Source organism: Gekko japonicus, unplaced genomic scaffold (genome assembly GCF_001447785.1).
Source record: "Gekko japonicus isolate JY-2015 unplaced genomic scaffold, Gekko_japonicus_V1.1 scaffold53, whole genome shotgun sequence".
Classification (NCBI taxonomy): domain Eukaryota; kingdom Metazoa; phylum Chordata; class Lepidosauria; order Squamata; family Gekkonidae; genus Gekko; species Gekko japonicus.
In genome coordinates this window covers 1,317,652-1,337,563 of record NW_015162474.1, presented here as the reverse complement: position 1 = coordinate 1,337,563, position 19,912 = coordinate 1,317,652, and the positions used below count along the sequence as shown (strand labels likewise).

At 41.0% G+C, this 19,912-nt stretch overlaps 1 protein-coding gene across 1 annotated transcript; it reads left to right on the top strand.

Annotated features, from left to right (window-relative positions):
- Positions 1 to 260: 260 nt before the first annotated feature.
- Positions 261 to 18,279, top strand: CCT2 (chaperonin containing TCP1 subunit 2). Its single transcript, XM_015405703.1, has 16 exons — positions 261 to 372; positions 3,081 to 3,155; positions 3,283 to 3,348; positions 3,443 to 3,554; positions 4,008 to 4,084; positions 6,703 to 6,815; positions 7,758 to 7,960; positions 9,956 to 10,056; positions 10,560 to 10,687; positions 10,779 to 10,882; positions 11,834 to 11,953; positions 12,558 to 12,686; positions 12,778 to 12,881; positions 15,099 to 15,198; positions 15,644 to 15,785; positions 18,156 to 18,279. The coding sequence occupies exons 1-16, from the start codon at positions 370 to 372 to the stop codon at positions 18,184 to 18,186; spliced, it is 1,608 nt and encodes a 535-aa protein (XP_015261189.1). The 5' UTR covers positions 261 to 369; the 3' UTR covers positions 18,187 to 18,279.
- Positions 18,280 to 19,912: the final 1,633 nt, after the last annotated feature.

The following is a 19,912-nucleotide window of genomic DNA, read 5'->3' as shown; positions in this document are numbered from 1 at the left end:
AACCTGGCTGTAAAAGGTGGGGACAACATAGTGCGGACCCAGGCATTATACTGAAAAAGTGAGCTCTAGTCCACCAAATCTTACACTGGACTAAAATGTTGTTGGTCTTTAACGTACCGCAAGACTCCTTTTAATTGTACCGAGGACTGACTCCTTTTACTACTTTAGCAATTCTGGACGAAAACTACATCTCCCAAGAGGCAACGTTTTATTTGTCTCAAGCCATTCCTCCGGCGGATAAGAGGCGCAGTCAGAAAGGGTCATTTCCGGTGTCGGTTGGGGGTGGCTGAGAGGTTCCGCGCGCTGCCGTAAGACCGGGCACGAGGCTGTTGGAAAGGCTCGAGGAGAGGCTCCGAGATCGCCGCCGCCATGGTGAGTCGGACCGAGGGGGACAAGGTCGGGCCTTCAGATGGATTTGGGGGCCGTAACGTGTTTCCATTTTCGGGATGTGCGTGGCGTGCTAAGGAGCGGTCGAACCTTCCAGAATTGTTCGAAGGTGGGGGGGGGGGTGGAGGAGGAGGAGGAGGAGAAGAAAGAGTCTGAGGGAGGAATAGCGGCATCAACACGCCTTTCAGACGCACTCGAGGTTGCAGCCCTCGAACCTCTCTTAGGTCTTAATCCGGACGTTTCTCCGAGGGTGTGTGACGTGCGCGTGGTGCTGTTCCTTTTTCCTCTCCTCGTTTAGTCCCCTGCCAGTTACGCCTCGCCAGGGGAGCGGGCGGGCGGGGGGGGGGTGCTGTTCTTGCCGGCAAGACGAGCTCGGGGCGCGCTGGGCTGCCTTCGGGCCTCTGCTGCTTATCGCACGTTCTTGTACTCCTGTAGCTTGTACAGCATTGCGGCTAAACGGATGCCGTGGGATTCAGATATCGCCTCTGCTGTGAATTTAGGCGAGCCTTAGTTTAGCGATTTATTACGGCGGTGGATATTGACCTACTTTACAGGGTGGTCGTAAAGATAGGTATTAAAGTATAAGTTACTTTGATCTCTTGGTCTCTCTTGTCCCTCCCCCTGTATACCTTTTAAAGGGTTCTCATGGCTTCCTTGGTGAAGTGGATTTCTGAAACAGGCTCTACATTTAGTTCCACTCACGAGACTGACAGTGCAATTATAGATGTAAAATTTCTGGATGTGTTGAAGTCCTATGGGGAAAATGTTCAGGGGAAAAAAACCTCCAAAATTATGGGGAAAATTGAAATATTGCACCTAATCTTATTTGGCTGCTTTAACAACAACAATATATTTTTAAAGTTGTTTATGTAATTTATTATCCACCTTTCCCACAGGGACACAAGGTAGATTACGCATAGTTTATAACTTTGCATGTTGGCATAGATGCTGGATTTAAAAGAAAGCTAAGGTTTTTAATAATCAGTAAAATAGCAGGTACACTGTATACAAAAATATGGGAGAGTATGCTAGATTGTTGCACTCTGTGTTTTAGCAAATTCCACTGATTTCTAAAGAACAAATAACAGGACTGGAAAATTGCTGTAGGTTCTGAGTTCATTTAAAAGAAAAAAATATTTCATAGAAGTCCCCCCCCCCCCAGCCCAAAATTTCTACTAAAAAAACCGGCAGCAAAGCATCAGCCAGGGGTGGGATCTGAGTTTTTGTGCCCCCCCCCCCCACCTGCTGTATGCAAATTGACTGTAAATTCACATATCATGTCAGTGGACTGAACCACAAAACACATGGATTCTCTGTACTGTGGCATCCAAAAAGTGATGGATGCTGCATGAATTTTGTGGAGCTGTCTGTGGCCATGGATATGATAAACCATTTGATGGTCAGTTTTCTGGGATCTCACTTTAAAATCATGCTTTGGATCCACGTTTTTGCACCATGGTGGCTCCACAAAGCAGTGGATCCATGATTTCTGTGGTGCAGACTCTGGCCACAAATGTGATGAGTGATTTGCTGGGGATAACCCCACATAAAATCATATGGATTCAGGAGGATCCCTGCTTTGGATTCATATTTTTGTGTCATGGCTGTGTTTCTTTGTGGTGCAGTCTGTGGCCATGAGTAGGATATGTTTTTTGATCATCAGTTTGGTGTGACCCAGCACAAAAATAATAAGGACCCATGCCTTAGAACTATGTTTTTGCACTGTAGCAGTGCCACAGAGTGATGGATTTGTGATTTTTATGTTGTAGTTTCTGGGCATGAACAGGATATGTGATTTGATGTAAGTTTGAAGGTACAAATCCTCAGGATTTTTTCATTAGCTTAACCCAGACTCACCATCAAATCACTCATCACATCCATGGCCACAGACAGAAGCACAGTAATCATTGATCTATCACTTTGAGGTGCCATCATGGCACAAAAACATGGATCCTTATGATTTCAAAGTACGGTCAGGGAAAACTCTTCATCAGATCATTTACACATCCATAGTCACAGTCTGCACTGCAAAATTCACAGTTTCATTGCTTCGTTGCAACACCATGGTGCAAAAACATGGATCCAAAGCATCGATTATCAGGAATTGTGGCGCTGCCTATAGACTAAGACCTGATCCACAATATGATGGTGGTTTTATTTTGTTTTAATGTAAAAAACATATGAATTCATGCGGATCCATTTAAAATTATCTAGATCTGCCTTTTACCCAGTTCTCTGCAGGTGAAAACCTTATATCTGATTTGTGAGTTGGATCTAGCCAACTTTTCTACTCTTAAAAAGTGATTCCCGGAAAGGCTATGCTGGGGTTCATGGAACCTGTGAGATGGCTGAGTAGTAAGGAAAGCATTGAAAAAGTTGGCTTGTAGTCACCATATAAATATTAAGAACTAGTGTAATTGTCATAGGAAATAGGGGATAAAATTGAGGCTAAAATAAGTTTTGAGACTAAAATAAGTTTTGTTACAGCTTTAAAAAAGATGCAGGTATATCGAAATTAAGATAATGTAATTCATTCATACATTTGCCCCAGTGCACCTGGTAAACTTAGTTGTACAAATACATCTAGGTAAAATGAAGACGATAGGTACAGCAAAGTTCATGTAGCAATGATAGTGTGAAGTGCATGGTTCTTCATGCTACAATAAATATTGCTGTGATTACCATTATTTCAGGCATCCATGTCCCTAGCACCTGTGAACATTTTCAAAGCTGGCGCTGATGAAGAGAGAGCAGAGACAGCCCGACTGGTGAGTTCAGTAATAAGTATAATTCTAGCGTCAGTGATGGTAAGACCTAACTGCATTTCATTTTTAATAGGTGTAGCTTGATAACATTCTAGTTACTACCTCTTTTTGAAACTACTTCTTGTTCTAGTCATCTTTCGTTGGGGCTATTGCCATTGGAGACCTAGTTAAGAGCACTTTGGGGCCTAAAGGAATGGTAAGATATTTCTAAATTCTGAAATATATTGGCTATTTCACTGTTATCACTGTGAATCAAATGTTTAATAATCCCCTAAACTTGGATTGTACAGGACAAGATTCTTCTCAGTAGTGGAAGAGAGGGCACAGTGACAGTAACTAATGATGGGGCAACCATCTTGAAAGCTATTGGAGTTGACAACCCTGCTGCCAAGGTTTTGGTTGGTATGTTTGACAAAGTGAATTATTATAAGCATATTTTGTTGCACTAAGATAGATTTTTATTTATAGTTTGTCTCTAATGAAACAGATACTGGTTATCTGACATTTCCTCAGTCTGGCTATAGCACTTTACCCACTAAATCATAATTTATCTCTGCACCAAAGGCAATTGATATCCTATGCTAAGAAAAGCTGAACATTATGAATGTTCAGTCACCTTGCACTTGTTTTACAAAATTACTTGCCTGATGCCCATGGGTGGAGGGGATTGGGCTGGGGGAAAGACTGTCCAGGACACTTGCAAAATAGATCACACAGTCTTTGTCTGTAGTCTATAAAAAGTAACGGAATTTTGTTTCCAAATTAGTTTCTGTATATAATTTCTAGTACTATATGATACTACTAGATATATGATATTTCAGTAATAAAGCTGATAGGGTAACATTCTCCTTATAGATATGTCCAAGGTTCAAGATGATGAAGTTGGTGATGGGACTACTTCAGTAACTGTTCTAGCAGCTGAACTACTAAGGGTAACAAAATACTTAATGATATTTTTCTTTAATCTTATATTAAGCACTTAACATGCAGTTATCAGCATGAAATTATCCTACTATAGTGATACAGTATGCTGATATAATATAGGGAATGGTATGATGTGCTGAAAGTCTATTTTATTCTCCAGGTTTTTGTTCCTGAATTTAAAATAAAGAGATACAATTTCTTCTGTCCAGTACAAATGGGCAGAAGTGGGAAAATTTCTGCTAAAACATAGTACTAAATGAAAAGTATAAATATATATGCATATAAATAAGAACATAAGAGACGCCAATGTTGGATCAGGCCAAAGGCCCATCCAGTCCAACACTCTGTCACATAGTGGCCAAAAATACCAGGTGCCATCCGGAGGTCCACCAGTGGGGCCAGGACATTAGAAGCCCTCCCTCTGTTGACCCCCCCCCCAAGCACCAAGAAGACAGAGCATCACTTGCCCCAGAGTCCCTATCTATACCTTGTGGCCACTGATGGACCTCTGCTCCATATGCTTATCTAATTCCCTTTTGAAGCTGTCCATGCTTGTAGCCGCCGTCACTTCCTGTGGCAGTGAATTCCATGTGTTAATCACTCTTTGGGTGAAGAAGTCCTTTCTTTTATCCGTTCTAACCCGACCACTCAGCAATTTCATGAAGTGCCCACGAGTTCTTGTATTGTGAGAAAGAGAGAAAAGTACCTCTTTCTCTACCTGCTCTATCCCATGCATAATCTTATAAACCTCGATCATGTCACCCATCAGTCGTAATTTCTCCAAGCTAAAGAGCCCTAAGCGCTTTAACCTTTCCTCATAGGGAAAGTGTTCCAACCCTTTTATCATTCAAGTTGCCCTTTTCTGTACTTTTTCCAAAGCTATAATATCCTTTTTAAGGTGTGGTGACCAGAACTGCACACAGTATTCCAAATGAGGTCCCACCATTGATTTATATAGGGCCTTATGATATTGGCTGATCTGTTTTCAATACCCTTCCTAATAATCCCCAGCATAGCATTGGCCTTTTTTATTGCAGTCACACACTGTCTCGACATTTTCAGTGAGTTATCTACTACAAAATCTCTCTCTTGATCAGTCTCTGCCAGTTCAGACCCCATCAATGTGTATTTATATTTAGGACTTTTGGCTCCAGTGTGCATCACCTTGCACTTGGCCACATTGAACCCCATTTGCCATGTTGACGCCCACTTGCCCATCCTTGACAGATCCCTTTGGAGTGCCTCACAATCCTCACTGGTTTTCACCACCCTGAACAACTTCGTATCATCTGCAAATTTAGCCACTTCACTGCTTACACCCAACTCCAAATCATTAATGAACAAGTTAAAAAGCAGTGGACCAAGTACTGATCCCTGCGGTACCCCACTGCTTACCACTCTCCACTGAGCAAATTGCCCATTTATACTCACACTCTGTTTTCTATTAATTAGCCAGTTTTTGATCCATAAAAGGACTTGTCCTTTTATCCCATGATTTTTGCACTTGCTTAGGAGCCTTTGATGAGGAACTTTATCAAAAGCTTTCTGGAAGTCAAGGTGAACAATATCTATTTGATTCTCCTTGTCCATATGGTTGTTCATGTGTATGCAAAGTATAAATATATAAGAATTATATATCTGAAGTAAATAATTATTCCAAATTTCTGGGCCACTTTCAAGGATAATCCTAAATGTGTAACATTTATTTATTAATAAGCAAAACACTAACAACCAGATTTTTCTCCATGCTCAAGGAGACTTATAAAATTTTGGCCATTATGGCATATAACTAAAGTTAGAACAATATGCAGCAGCAAAATCTACAGTAACCACTTAGCCAATCCAGACAAGAATAACCTTAGCCTTAATAAACAGTATGCATTTTTGCCAGTAAAATGTAAAGAAATGCAGTTTTTAAAAGTACTGTGTTAACTTGCTTTTCCTGGGCATTGATAATGATGGCCTCCTGACTTCTTCTGAGTGGCTGTTCCAAAAAGGTTGAATTGTGTCATAAAGAAACCATGATCAAGCCAAAGAAGAGCATGCATCTCAACAAGAACATTCTGATGATGTACAGATATATATTGGGAAAGATGATCCTTCAGGTGTGAATCCCAGGTCATAGAGGGCTTAGAAGTGAGGATCTGGAGTTAAAACTGGAACCCAATAGACAATCAATGAAGTGCATAGGGGTTAATATGTTCATGGGTATAATATACATTCATAATGGGTTGTCCTACTCAAGAGACACGCTGCTGCAATTTGCACTAAGTAAAGCAGCCTCATGTAGAGGGCATTTATAATAAAGTTATAAAACATTAGATGAATGTGGCTAGATTTGCAGAGTCTAGAAAGGATAGCTCTTTGGGTGAAATGTAATTAAGATAATATTTTGTTGCCACACTGTCAACCTGTCTTAAGCAGCAAGGTGGAATCCAAGTATACCCCTAAGCTCTTTCATGGAGTCTGTAAATCAAACCTGTAAATAAGGATTTCTCTGTCATTATGGCATTTGAGCACATAGTTTCACAAAACTGCATATGCTGGGAAATGATGTGCACTTGTTGAAGAACAAGCTGTAGGTATTTCATTTCAGACTTATTAAAGTAAACTGGATTGTTAATAGGAGGCAGAGTTACTGATTGCAAGAAAGATTCATCCTCAAACCATCATTGCCGGTTGGAGAGAAGCCACAAAAGCAGCAAGAGAAGCATTGGTGAAATCTTCAGTGGATCATGGGTTAGTGTCTCAGGCTTGTGGCTTTTTTGTCTTGAGCTGCCATGCTTACGTGCAGATGTTTTACATCTGTACCTGGGAGGCAAGCAGCATTAAGAGCTAAATACTACTTACTTTCCTGAAAGGTGGAATTTGATATTACTTGAGGTAATATCGTTGAGGTAATAATAGCATTGTGAGTGTTAAAATCTGGTGGATAAAACATTACAAAATCTGCAGTAGACACCAGAGAGCTTCCTCTAGGAAGTCAGCCAGTATGTACAGTAAGATTATCTTAAATTTCAAAAACTTTGGCATGTGTCAGAATTTGAACCCTTGGTAAGTGTGGTATAAGGAAAGGGAAAAAAGGTTTTGTTGAAGAGACAAAACCTGTTGCCAGGGATGCATAGACCTTTTGGGGTTCTGGAAAGCTCAGCATTTGAGAACAGTGCTTTGTAATACATTGTGTAGTTTAGTTAACAGCATACGAACTATTTATATATTAATGGCCTCTTGCACTGCTTGTCCATATTGATAGCTGTTAACTGCCAGGCTACTGAAGTCTTTCATTTTTGCAAGGAAAAACATGGTTTCTCAGGAAAGAGCATGATACTGTTGCCTGCCTATATATAAGCTATAGCTTTAAATTCGTTCCTCTTGAATGTATACAGTGTAATGCTGTAAGGTCCTTCTGAAGGGTTTGAGGGTAGGGTTTGCCTTTTAAGCATATGCAGGTTCAGTGTATGAGAGAGGGGGTGCATGCAAATTCTTATTGATTGTTTCCAACATCAGCTGTTTGCAGTGTGTTGAAAGTGCTGAAGTTTCTTCAAACTTTAGGAATGGCTGGCTTGGTGACACAGGTAGATGCTCTTGTAGACTTGAACACCTTGCTGTTTATGTGTAGAACTTGAGGAGTGGCCACTTTTTAATAAAATGTAATCTAAGTTCAGCTTTTCTTGTTTTTAGTGCTAATGAAGCCAAGTTTCAACAGGATCTGATGAACATTGCAGAAACAACACTGTCTTCAAAACTACTTACTCATCATAAAGAACACTTTACTAAACTTGCAGTGGATGCTGTCCTTAGACTGAAGGGATCTGGGAACCTGGAAGCCATTCATGTCATCAAGAAGCTAGGAGGAAGTTTGATAGACTCTTATTTAGATGAAGGTATCATTTCACTTATTAGCCATTTCAGTGTGCTGCTTGTGAGAGCAAAAGGCATCTGTGGAAACCTTGTCACTGCTTCTTGTAGTAAATAGTGTGACTATATGAAGCTCCTTTATACAGAGTCAGAACAGAAATTCTTTAATTGGAGATATTAGGTGTGTGCTCTTCCACTGCCTCATGGTCTTTCTTTGCAACAGCAAGTTTTCACTAAATAAGTATAAAAATAAATCACTTGGAAGATCAGTCCCAACATAAGGTATTTTACCCAGATAATACCTCTGAAGTAACTCCCCTGGCAGTGGAACATGCCTCAATGTAGATGAACAAATTTAGAGTCCAGTGGTATGTTTAAGACCAACAAAGTTTTATTCAAGCTTTCGTGTGCACGCAGCACTTTTTCAAATACATTGGAATGGAAGGTAAGGCTCAAACTTATAGACGAGCTGATGTAACATGATGATGATGTTTTAAGATATGCGAAGACAAGAACTAAATAACAAGCTAAGGTTATCAGGTCAACAGTTGTAAAGCAATAGATATGTCAAAATAAGACTGATTCTTTCCATTCACTCCTCTCAGGCGTGGAGGTCACTTAGCAGTGTTATGTCAGCCAAACATTCCAATATTCCTTGTATTGCATTCAGTATTCTAATATACTATTCTGAAAAAGAAATACGCTAAAATACAGAAAATATATAGTCCCTCTGTATGAGAATACATATGTGAGAACTGAATGAGTTAGCATATATAATGAGATAAGAAACCAATATCCCTGTTGAGTCCTGTTTGTCCTATGTAGAGAACTGAAGGGCATTGTTGGCATTTAATGTCATATACACCCAGACAACACAATCACTGGACCTAACAACATCAACTACACCATCAGAGGCTCCTTCACTTGCTCATCTTCTAACATTATATATGCCAACAATACCCTTCAGTTCTCTACATAGGATAAACAGGACAAACCTTACGTCAGAGGATAAATGGACACAAATCTGGCATCAGGAATCACAATACTGAGAAACCTGTAGGAGAACACTTCAACCTTCCAGGACTTTCAGTGGGTGACCTCAGAGTAGCTGTTTTATTACAAAGGAACTTCAGGAACAGAATGGAAATGGAAATTGCTGAATTACAAGTTATTGCAACACTTGGAACAAAAACCTCCCCAGGTTTTTCCTTCCATGGAGGATGCCCCAAATGTTACAGATGCGCTGCATTGCACATTTGTTACAGATGCGCTGCATTGCACATGGCAGGGACACATCTGGAGTCCCTATTGCCCTGCTGCATGGATGGTACTGCTGAGTAGAAAATAGGCAAATTGGCTTAGGTTGTGAGACTCAGCTTCTTATTTATGTAAGGGAAGGTGAACTAATCACAACTGAAAAGTTAATAAATAATTAGTAATGGTAGTAATATTTTTGTACTTGGTTTTTCCTACAGTTTTCTGCTCCTTGGTGAATTATTGTCTTTGTACTCCTTGGAATGCTCAGTCTTTCAGTTTTTAATTTTGATAGAAGGCTGCTTCTGTCAGCTTTTGTAATAATAATAATACCTTTCGATTTATTGATCGCTCAATCCGGCAGAGCTGCTGGCTCTGAGCGATTTACAGTTACGCAGGTTTCACACAAGGGACTAACAATTTCATAGGGGTAAGCTTTTGTATACTTCTGAACATTTATCTGTCTTAACTTTGATTTCTCAAGGATGGATGCTTAACTATTTTCTTGTGTTCTGGCTATACCTTTGTTACCCATTTCCAGTGTACATATTTTTCCACACTGTCACTGGGAGGTTTTTTTCATGACTATATGTATTTTAATTTCCCACAGTCTAAAACTATTGATGTTTCAGGCAGTGGGTTAGGAAAAGTTTCCTGTTTTAATTTCTCTTCTAAATGAATGTTATACAATTAATTGCAAAATGGAAAGTATCAAATAGGTTTACTGTTGTAAAGTAAGTCTGTTTGCCTCTTGTCTTCCCTTTCAGGTTTTCTGTTGGATAAAAAAATTGGAGTAAACCAGCCAAAAAGAATTGAAAATGCAAAGATACTTATTGCAAATACTGGCATGGATACTGATAAAATTAAGGTGAGTGATGGGGGGGGGAGGTAAAAACACTTTCATTTGCTACATTTGATCTGCCAGAATATGGAATATAAGTAAACTAAAAATTACATTTAAAAAATTAATTTCTGGCCCACTTTTTATACTGAAGCAGCTCAAGAGCTTACAAGCAAATAAAATAATATAAACAATTAAAATGCTGCACAAAATAGCACAGTAAACACTATGAGAGGGAGAGGGGCTAAGGCTCAGTGGTAGAGCATCTGCTCATCATGCAGAAGGTCCTAGGTTCAATCCTCCAGCATCTCCAGTTAAAAGGACCAGACAGTAGGTGATGAGACATAACTACCTGAGACAGTGGAGAGCTGCTGCCATTCTGAATAGACAGTATTGACCTTGATGGACGAAGGATCTCAGCCAGTAGAAGGCAGATGCAGGTGTTCATGTATTTTATTTATGTAGTGTGAGTGTGTATTAAAAAAACAATTTAGGAAATATTGCTGCCTGGTCTTGATTCTTGAATTTAGATATTTGGATCCCGTGTACGAGTGGATTCTACAGCAAAGGTGGCAGAAATAGAACAAGCTGAAAAAGAGAAAATGAAGGAGAAGGTTGAGCGTATTCTGAAGCATGGAATAAATTGTTTTATCAACAGGTATGTGTGGGCCTTCATGAAATCTTTCTGTAAAGAGAGAAAAAATAAGCCTGCTTTCTTCCACATTATGATGCATTCATTTTAATTGCAGGCAGTTGATCTATAACTACCCAGAACAGTTGTTTGCTGCTGCAGGTGTTATGGCTATTGAACATGCAGATTTTGCTGGAGTTGAACGTTTGGCTCTTGTTACAGGTACAGTGACAAATTATTTATTCAAGAGTTGGTGTTGACCAACATATTGTTGATTTTTGGCTTTGTATTTGCAGTCATTTCAAAGTGTTCAGTGAAGAAATTGCTACAACAGAAGTGGATGAAATGTCTGCAAAATGTAGTACTTGAAGATTGTGTGTATCTAGAGGTTTAAAGGCTAGAGCAATGGTGTCCTTCAACTTGTCTGTGAACTGAAGGCACTTGGCTGTGTCCTAAGAGTTAAAAGACATAGATTTGAATCCAAAGAACTGCAGATTCCACTCATGCAATCTGATTTTCCTATATTTCCTATTAATACTGTGCAATGTAACATACTGGTGAGAACTGGTGGAAATTCTCCCCATGGATCCCAGCCATTCTTTTTATCCTACAGTGGACAGATTTTTTCCTTGCTGTTCTTCTTCTCTTGGCTTGTGGAAGAGAAGCTGGAAATTCTTATAAAAATAACTTTAAGCTCCTAAAGCTCCTTATGAAGCTGGCTAATGATTCATGCATTATCAGGTTGGACAGAGCTATACACACAATACACACACAAAAAGTTGTCAAGCACTGAAAAGATCCAAAACATCCCTCGTTCTGTGAATCTTTTCGAAGATATTAAGTTGCTGGTATTCAAGTTTTGTGGCATAACAATGGACAGATTTTGTTCAAATGTCTTCACTTTATTAAATGATCTGACATCTCGAGGCAAAAAAAAAAAAAAAAAGCTGCCGCCAAACCAGGCCTCTCCACAGACCTTACCAGCTACGAAAGATCGTAATTCAGCTCTAGCGTTCAGTTTCTAGTTCTTATTGATTTACATAACGTTAGTTCATGGTGTTTGTTTTAGCAGCGTACACTGCAGTTTGGGATGTGGATTTTTATCCTACAAAATATTAAGTTTTTAAAAGGTGTTTTATAGTAGCCAGTAGCTATGTAAATTTACGTTCACAGGTGGTGAAATTGCTTCAACCTTCGATCACCCAGAGCTGGTAAAGCTAGGGACCTGCAACCTTATTGAAGAAGTTATGATTGGTGAAGATAAACTTATTCACTTCTCTGGAGTTGCTATGGGTAGGTTGTGGTGGCTTCATCTGGGGGGAAAGGGAAGGCTGAGAAGATCTCCTTCAAGTCGAAGGAGTTCTTCTCAAACCCACTGTTAATTCTTGAAGTTCCACCTCTGCCACTATGGGTGGCCAGGTTATGCAGATACTTCTTCATGACAGAATCTGCTCATTTGAGAGAGGGGGGTGGACATGGGACCAATGTTCCCTCTAAGCTGTGGAGTCTTGTGAGCAAAAACTCTACTTTGTGAGCTACTGGCATTAAAGTTGTGAGCGAGTGATTCAGCTACTGCATAGATCAGTTTGCTCTGAAGCCATCCTTCCTGAGCGAAGACACAAATGTGTGAGCCGGAGGTTAAAAAACTGAGCTAGCTCACACTAACTCAGCTTAGAGGGAACACTGCATGGGACTCCATTACATGATGGAGGAAATCCATGAGGCAGAGTTTCCCATACATTCAGATGAAATGGGAGACCCAGTCATTGTGGGGCGCCAACCATGCTGCAAGAATAACATTTGAACTGGGTCATGGTAGATATTGGGACATTAAAAATTTCTGAGTGGTTGATCTAACTAGAATTAACTGCTGTTTTGTAATCTTGGCTGTCTTTAGGTGAAGCTTGTACCATAGTTCTCCGTGGTGCGACGCAGCAGATCATAGATGAGGCGGAAAGATCTTTACATGATGCTCTCTGTGTCCTTGCACAGACTATAAAAGATACTAGAACAGTATATGGTGGAGGTGAATATTCAACCTTCTTTTAATTTTTAAAGGGAATGTAAATATCTTTAATTGTTGCTTGCTTGTTAACATTTCTAGTTTCTGCTTACAGGCTGCTCTGAGATGCTAATGGCGAATGCTGTCACAGAGCTTGCAAGCAGAACACCAGGCAAAGAGTCTGTGGCAATGGAGTCTTTTGCCAAGGCCCTGAGAATGGTAAGTTAGTGTTCAGTTAATTACTGAGCAAGTCTGTAGAACTAAATGAGGATAAGTGATTTACATAAATTTTATGTTTCTGGTGTGTTATTGGTTATTGTAAATGAGATCTTTTTTCTCACTTCCAAGCTTGTAGTTCAAACAACTATGTTTAGTGCCCTCTGGGGGCAGGGGGAACATCATACCTGGAGTCCATAAGGCCTTGAGTCACTGTTCCCTTATGCAGATTGCTTTATTTATCAGTCCAGACCCCTGAAGGTGTGGTGCCCTTCACCCACCTCAGAGTTACATTACAAAGGAGAAGAGCCACAACGCTACAACCTGCCTCTTCCTTCTGCCTTCTCCTCCTGCCAAACTTCTCCCATTGTATAGTAACAGAAACTCAACATAGGTGCCTTGTGAGATAAAGTGATTGCAGCCACGTCACCATTGGCTGTTTATTTTCATTTCTGGTCTTCAGGTTCTTTTCTGCTGCTTGCACTGACTGACTTCTGGTTTTCGGGGGTGGGGGTTACTAAACTGAGATTGTTTATCCTTTGAGATTTGGGAAAGTGTAGTAAAGTTATTTCTGTTCTATTAAGTAAACTGATGGATTGTCAGAGATGTATATTCTTCATTTTGATGTAGTACGTTCTGTAGCAAAGTAACGTATGTCTGGAAATAATTATTTTTGTAAATCATTGTGATCATTGCACTTATATTAATATATTTTAATCCCACTTTTATCTCCAGTGGGGAGCCAAATGGTGTACAAAAATACACTTTTGAACAAATTTATATCACAGTATAACCCCCCCAAGGCTAAAAAGTAGATAAGAGTTGGTGTCCACCAGATTAGTGTCTCATCTAGCTAAGGCCCTGGCCCTGGCTTTAAACATCTGCAGCAGAAACTCTCAGCCTGGATGCTTCAAGCTGGCAGCCAGCTTCCCTCATTTCCCCCTCCTGCTGTAAAATGTGACATTTTGTCAAGAACCGCAGTACTAATTACAGTCTGGGTATGTGGAGGCAGTAGCAGCAATGGAATAGGAACTAAAAATTTCATATTTTAACTTAGTAAAATATTCTGCTTTTTGCATAGTTGATACAATTTGGGGGTGTAGAATAAATTTTCTTTGTAAAACAAGTGTTTTATAATATTTGAATGATAAAGATGAAAAGGTACTTGCAGTATGTATAGGAATACAGCTGTGGTGCTGCAGAGGTAGTAACATGGGAAGACCGTGAGGAGGTGGTGTCCTGATCTCTTCTGCTGTTGTTTTTCCCCCACCACATTCCTCCATGCATCAAACCCAGCTGTTACAGAAGTGACTTTCCAAGATGAGGAGGGCTCCAGTAGGGAAGAGGCGGGGTTGTCCTGTTCCACAAGCAGAATTTTGCTTGCAGTTGGCCTCTAACTGACAGTAATGTTATTTACCCAAGTGAACAGAATTGGAAACATGCTGTGGTGGTATTCAGACATTGCAAACAAACCCCTGTTCGTAACAAGCATAAGCCTGGCTTGTTGCTGTCCTTGTTTGCATGTTCCCTGCCTCCGTACCTGTTTTCAGAAGGAATAAATTAAAATATAAAAATTATGGTTCAAGTGAATGCTTCTAACATGATGGGGCGTTAAGTCGTGCTGTCTGCATGAGCATGTGGAGGGAGCGAGCAAGTGAGCATGGCAACAAACCAGTGATGAACAAAGGAGTTTTTCCATGATGCCTGAGTTACATATTTAGGAGAAGGGCTGTGGCATAGTGGAGAATCTTCTGCTTTGCAGGCAAAAGATCCCAGGTCCAGTCCCTGGCATCTTCAATTGAAAGGACCAGGCAGTAGGTGATGTGAAAGACCTCTGCCTGAGACCATGGAGAGTTGCTGCCAGTCTGAGTAGACAGTACTGATCTTGATGGACTAAGGGTCTAAATCAATGTAAGGCAGCTTCATGTGTGTGTTCATGTGAGAATGTTTTTTTTCTGGTTTAGCTGACTCGTTTGTGGTTCTTAGTTTTTAAAAAATCCTGCATCCTACATTATACTATTTTTTAAAAATTAATTATAATAACCCTGTTCCCTCCTTGCACATAAAACCCAGTAAGTCTGAAAATGTGTATTATATAGAGAAAATCATGTAAAATTCAAGGCTAGTGAAGATTTTTGACTATTTTTCATTTTTTAAAAAAATTGTAATTGACCTGCATGTTCCTTCAGAAATTCCCTAATAGCCTTTTTATTTTATTAGCTCCCAACCATCATAGCTGATAATGCTGGCTATGACAGTGCAGATCTGGTTGCCCAGCTTCGAGCTGCTCACATTGAAGGAAAAACTACATATGGACTCGGTGAGATCTTTACAGATAGGTTCTATAGTGAAATTTATGCTTCTGTGTTTCTGTGGCTTACTAGGCTTGAGTTTCAATAATTCCTTGTGATGCAGGGTGTTCTGTCCAAGGACAACAGTAAAAATTACACAGAATCAAGTCTTTCCAATCGACCTGAATTTCATTAAATATTAAGCCCCAAAGAACTTATGCAGCTCTTTTAAAAGAGATAAAGAACATGTGAAGTGGATAATGTATATCAGGTGCTTAATTTGATTCTGGTGAAGTTATCCCAGAATCATGTGGGGCTTCACTAAGCACAAACTTGATTTATATGGCTAAGTAGAGAATGCAAAATGATGATATGCAAAGCCATTCTGGTTTTTTACCTTGGGGAGACAATAATAATAATAATAATAATAATAATAATAATAATAATAATAACTATTATTCTAATATCTTGAAGACATGAAGAAGGGTGCCATTGCAGACATGGGAAATCTGGGAGTAATTGAAAGCTTTCAGGTGAAACGGCAAGTGTTGCTGAGTGCTGCAGAAGCAGCAGAAGTGATTCTCCGTGTGGATGACATCATCAAAGCAGCTCCAAGGTACAACTTATGAGAGAATGTCTTTAAACTTTAACAGAAAAAATAATTGCTTTATAAGATGTCTTAATGGACATCTTATAACCAGTGTTCCCTCTAAGCTGAGTTAGTGTGAGCTAGCTCACAGTTTTTTAGCCTCCAGCTCACAAATTTTTGTCTTGGCTCAGGAAGGATGGCTCCACAGCAAACTAATTTATGCAGTAGCCAAATTGCTCGTTCACAACTTTAATACCAGTAGCTCACAAAGTAGAATTTTTGCTCACAAGACCCCACAGGTAGAGGGAGCATTGCTTATAACGATATAGATGTCTGTGAAATGATTTTATGGTTTTACACTCTGTGCTTCCAGGTAAGCTTATTTGCTCAAAATTAAACTGGAGAATTTTTAGGACATATTTGGAATACTAGGAATAAGGCCCGTTGTGGAAATAAATACAACGAACTCTAGAAAGAGGCTCTGGGAGAGTGCCCCGGCCTTGGACACTCAGTGTCAATTTGCTGTGGCGACCTCAGCATTTTCTCGAGAGGAACTGATCTCTGCTACCTGAAGAGCAGTTGTAAAAATCCAGCCCTCACCTGAAGATTGGCAACAATTGATACCCAGGAGGAAAGGGCTGGTTTTGAGGGTGGAATCTATGGCATTCTACCTAAGGTCTAACTCCTTCTCAAATCCCACCCTCTCCAGGCTCCACCCCTCAAATCACCTGGAATTTCCCAACCTGGAGTTGGCAACCCCATCTCCTTCCCAGCTAATCATCAACCTACCGTTATCTGCCCCTCTGTCTTCAGCTGACTTCTGCCCTCCCTCCTGGAGAGCAGTTGTAATTCTGAGTGATCTCCAGCCCTTACCTGGAGATTGGCAATGGTCCCCCAGAGTGGCAGTGATTCCCCAGGAGGAAATGGCTGGTTTGGAGGGTGGAGTCTATGGCATTGTACCTATCTGAGGTCCCACCCCTCTTCAAACCCCACCCTCTCCAGGCTCTACCCCTTAAGTCTCCAGGAATTTCCCAACCTGGAGTTGGCAACTCTGTCTCCTTCCCAGCCAAGCATCAACCTGCCTTTATCTGCCCCTCACTCTTCAGCTTTCCGTCTCCCACACACACACCTGCAGCCTCTACCATGCTCTGAAGCCCTGACTGCTACGTCACATTGGCTGTCATGGGGGGGTATCTCAGCAGAGTATTAGGACACAGAGTCCACCATTTTCTTCAGGGTAACTGAATCTGGAGACCAGTTGTAATTCTGAGTGATCTCCAGCTCTCACCTCGAGATTGGCAATAGTGGTTCCCCAGGAGGAAAAGTAGTATTTCGCTGCAATGGGGACCATAGCAGCTTACATCATTCTCCCCCCCCCCTTTGACTTCCACAACGACCCTGTGAGGTAGGTTAGGCTGAAAGTTTGTGACTGGTCCAAAATCACCCAGTCAGCTGCCACAAGAACCTGGGTCTAGCAGACACTGCTCTGAAGCGCTGACTGCTACACCTAAGATAGCCAACCTCCAGGTGGAGCCTGAAGATCGCCAGGTATCACAACTGAACTCCAGACAACAGATCTCCCCCTCCCCCCGGGAAAATTAACTGCTTTGGACAGTGGCCTCTATAGCATTCTGTTAGCTGAGGCCCCTGCCCAGACTCTGACTTCCATAGACACAGAATATCCCTACCTGGAGCTGGCAACTCCAGTCAGGACTGGCTCCAATGAGTTTTCTCCCAAAGGCCAAAATAGCTGTGGAAAGGGCCTGTTACTGACAGAACCAAGCTTGGTTGCCTAGCAACAGGCACTGAGGGGAAAGTAGGGTTCCCAGCTCTGAGTAGGGAAATACCTGGAGATTTGGGGGGTGGATCCTGCGGAGGGCAGTGTTGGGGAGGCAGAAGGACTCAGGAGGAATTTCCCAACCTGGAGCTGGCAACCCTAGTCAGGACTGGCCCCAATGAGTTCTTCACAAAGGCATGGAAAGAGTTTTGTTCCTTTGTCTTTTTACTGACAAAACCAAGCTTGGTTGCCTACCAACAGCCACTGAGAGAAAAATTAGTCCCACAGAGGAGCCAAGCAGGCAAGTTGTCTTTCTCAGGAGAGAGAGTGTATTCTGACAGGGAACAGTGGCTGGAGTGGGCGGGGAAGAGGAGCAGACCCAGCACCTGGCCAATGGCACGTGAGTACTCTTGAGTGGCGGCTGACGGAGTGCACTGTGGGCGGTACTTAGGCAACACAGCCAGTGGATAGGGACAGCTTCTGAGTGACAGATCATGGAGCCAACTGATTTAGGAGTGTGTGGAATGTTCAGAAAGTGCCACCCCATTACTCAATTATATATAAGGAAAGATAGTTTTCTCCTTAAACATCCACGTACTAAATTCTGGTTCTTCTTTCAGGAAACGTGTACCAGACCGTTACCCATGTTAAGTATTCTGCCGTCAATAAGACCATATGGACCAGAACTTTGCAAAGTACTTCATTGTGTTACTTTTGTGGAATAAAGAGTCAGTATATCTAGAACTGGCATGTGATTATTCTTTTGTTGATTTAACTTATATTATTTCAGAGACCAATCCACTTCAGTGTACAACAATATCTCTCCTCTATTCGTTGTTAGTACTCTGTAATAAAAATTTCAAATATATTAATTGACCTATTGATTTCCTTAGTAGTACAGTACCTCTAAATATGTCCTTTTTGTAGAAGTGGTTAGAATTTAGATAATATGGAGTACTGAATCCAAGGAAGATGCCCAGACATCTGGTCACACAAGCACTGTTTACTTCTAATGGCTAAAAATGCATAATTGCAATTAAGATACTACAAGTCACTATGTTTTAAAAATATTTAATTATTGCAAGCAGAAATTAATTGGAATTCTCCACTTGCTGTTAGATCTGACTGAAATGCACAAGTGTTTCAAGAAAAAATTCCACATGGTATATTTTCTTACAAATTCCTGGAGAGGTAGCCCTATGAGTGTTGCAGCAAAATGTATAGAAACTTTTAGTACCCTAAATATTAATTAATGTGTGATGGTATAAGTACTTGCAGGGTACAGTCAACTGTCAGATGCTGCCTTTGTGTTTTTCACTGAACTCTGAGAGTAGCTTGTGGATCTCACAGGTTATATATAATGGAGGAGAAAAGGATACCAGGGAATTCAAGAGAAACAATTGAAGATCTCAGACCAAAGAACACATCTGAATTGTAGCACAGATTTTCACTGTTTCACTGAGAGATTGGGTTAAATGTAAAAAAAAATATCATTTGACTTGGAAGCACAGAAGCTCTACGCAGTATCCCCGATACTTCACATTTCCTGGTTAAGGGGGAAATGCTGTTCAAACAAATTACAGAGATTATCTGTGATGAGCATCGGAGGTGCGGTCCTGGATTTTCATCTGCTGTCACAGAGCTTTCGAGTCCACCTGTCTCCTCATTCCTCTGATGTACTGCCCTGAATCTCGGGCACAGTTGCTTTGGAATCTGCCTTCTCACGTTCTGTGTCTTCTTCTGATGTTTCATCATTGTGCCCTGGTTCAAGGTCCAAGAGCCGGTACTGGTCATCTGCCTTTTCTGAGTCACATGATGCAGTCTCTTCTCTACTGGTTCTGCTTTTGTCCAAGTGAATCACATGCTTGGCATAGACTTCACCTGTTTCTGGGCACAGCACTCTATACCCCTTACCACCAGAATCATATCCCACAAAAACACTTTCTCTGGTTCTAGGATCTAGTTTTTGTCTTTTCTTACTGGGTTCAGATGTGAAGGCCTTGCTGCCAAATACTCTGATGTGTCCCTTGTCATGCCATATTTGTGCTCCCTTTTGTGGGCAGTCTGTTCTGGAGATACTTTGCAGTCAGGATTGCTTTGACCCCTCCACTTATTGGGTAGGCCTGCATCCATGAGCATGCACTTCCTCATCCCCAGTAAAGATCTCCCCGTTTCCTTTCAGCAGTGCCCTTCTGCTCAGGTGTAAAGCTCACCCACTTCCTCTGCAGGATGCCTTCCACTGCCAAGAAGGTTTGTGTGTGTGGCAATATAAACTCACCACCATTATCTTTAGCATTTGAGGCTTTTTTCCAAATTTGTTAGAAACTATAGTGACGTATCTCTTGGGGAATGGATGTATTCTTACAGCTCTTGTATT

Excerpts from the sequence above, each read along its gene's own strand:
- CCT2 (XM_015405703.1), top strand. Across the intron at positions 10,688-10,778 it reads ATAAATTGTTTTATCAACAG|GCAGTTGATCTATAACTACC; the intron begins GTATGTGTGGGC and ends TTTTAATTGCAG. Across the intron at positions 11,954-12,557 it reads CTTCTCTGGAGTTGCTATGG|GTGAAGCTTGTACCATAGTT; the intron begins GTAGGTTGTGGT and ends GGCTGTCTTTAG.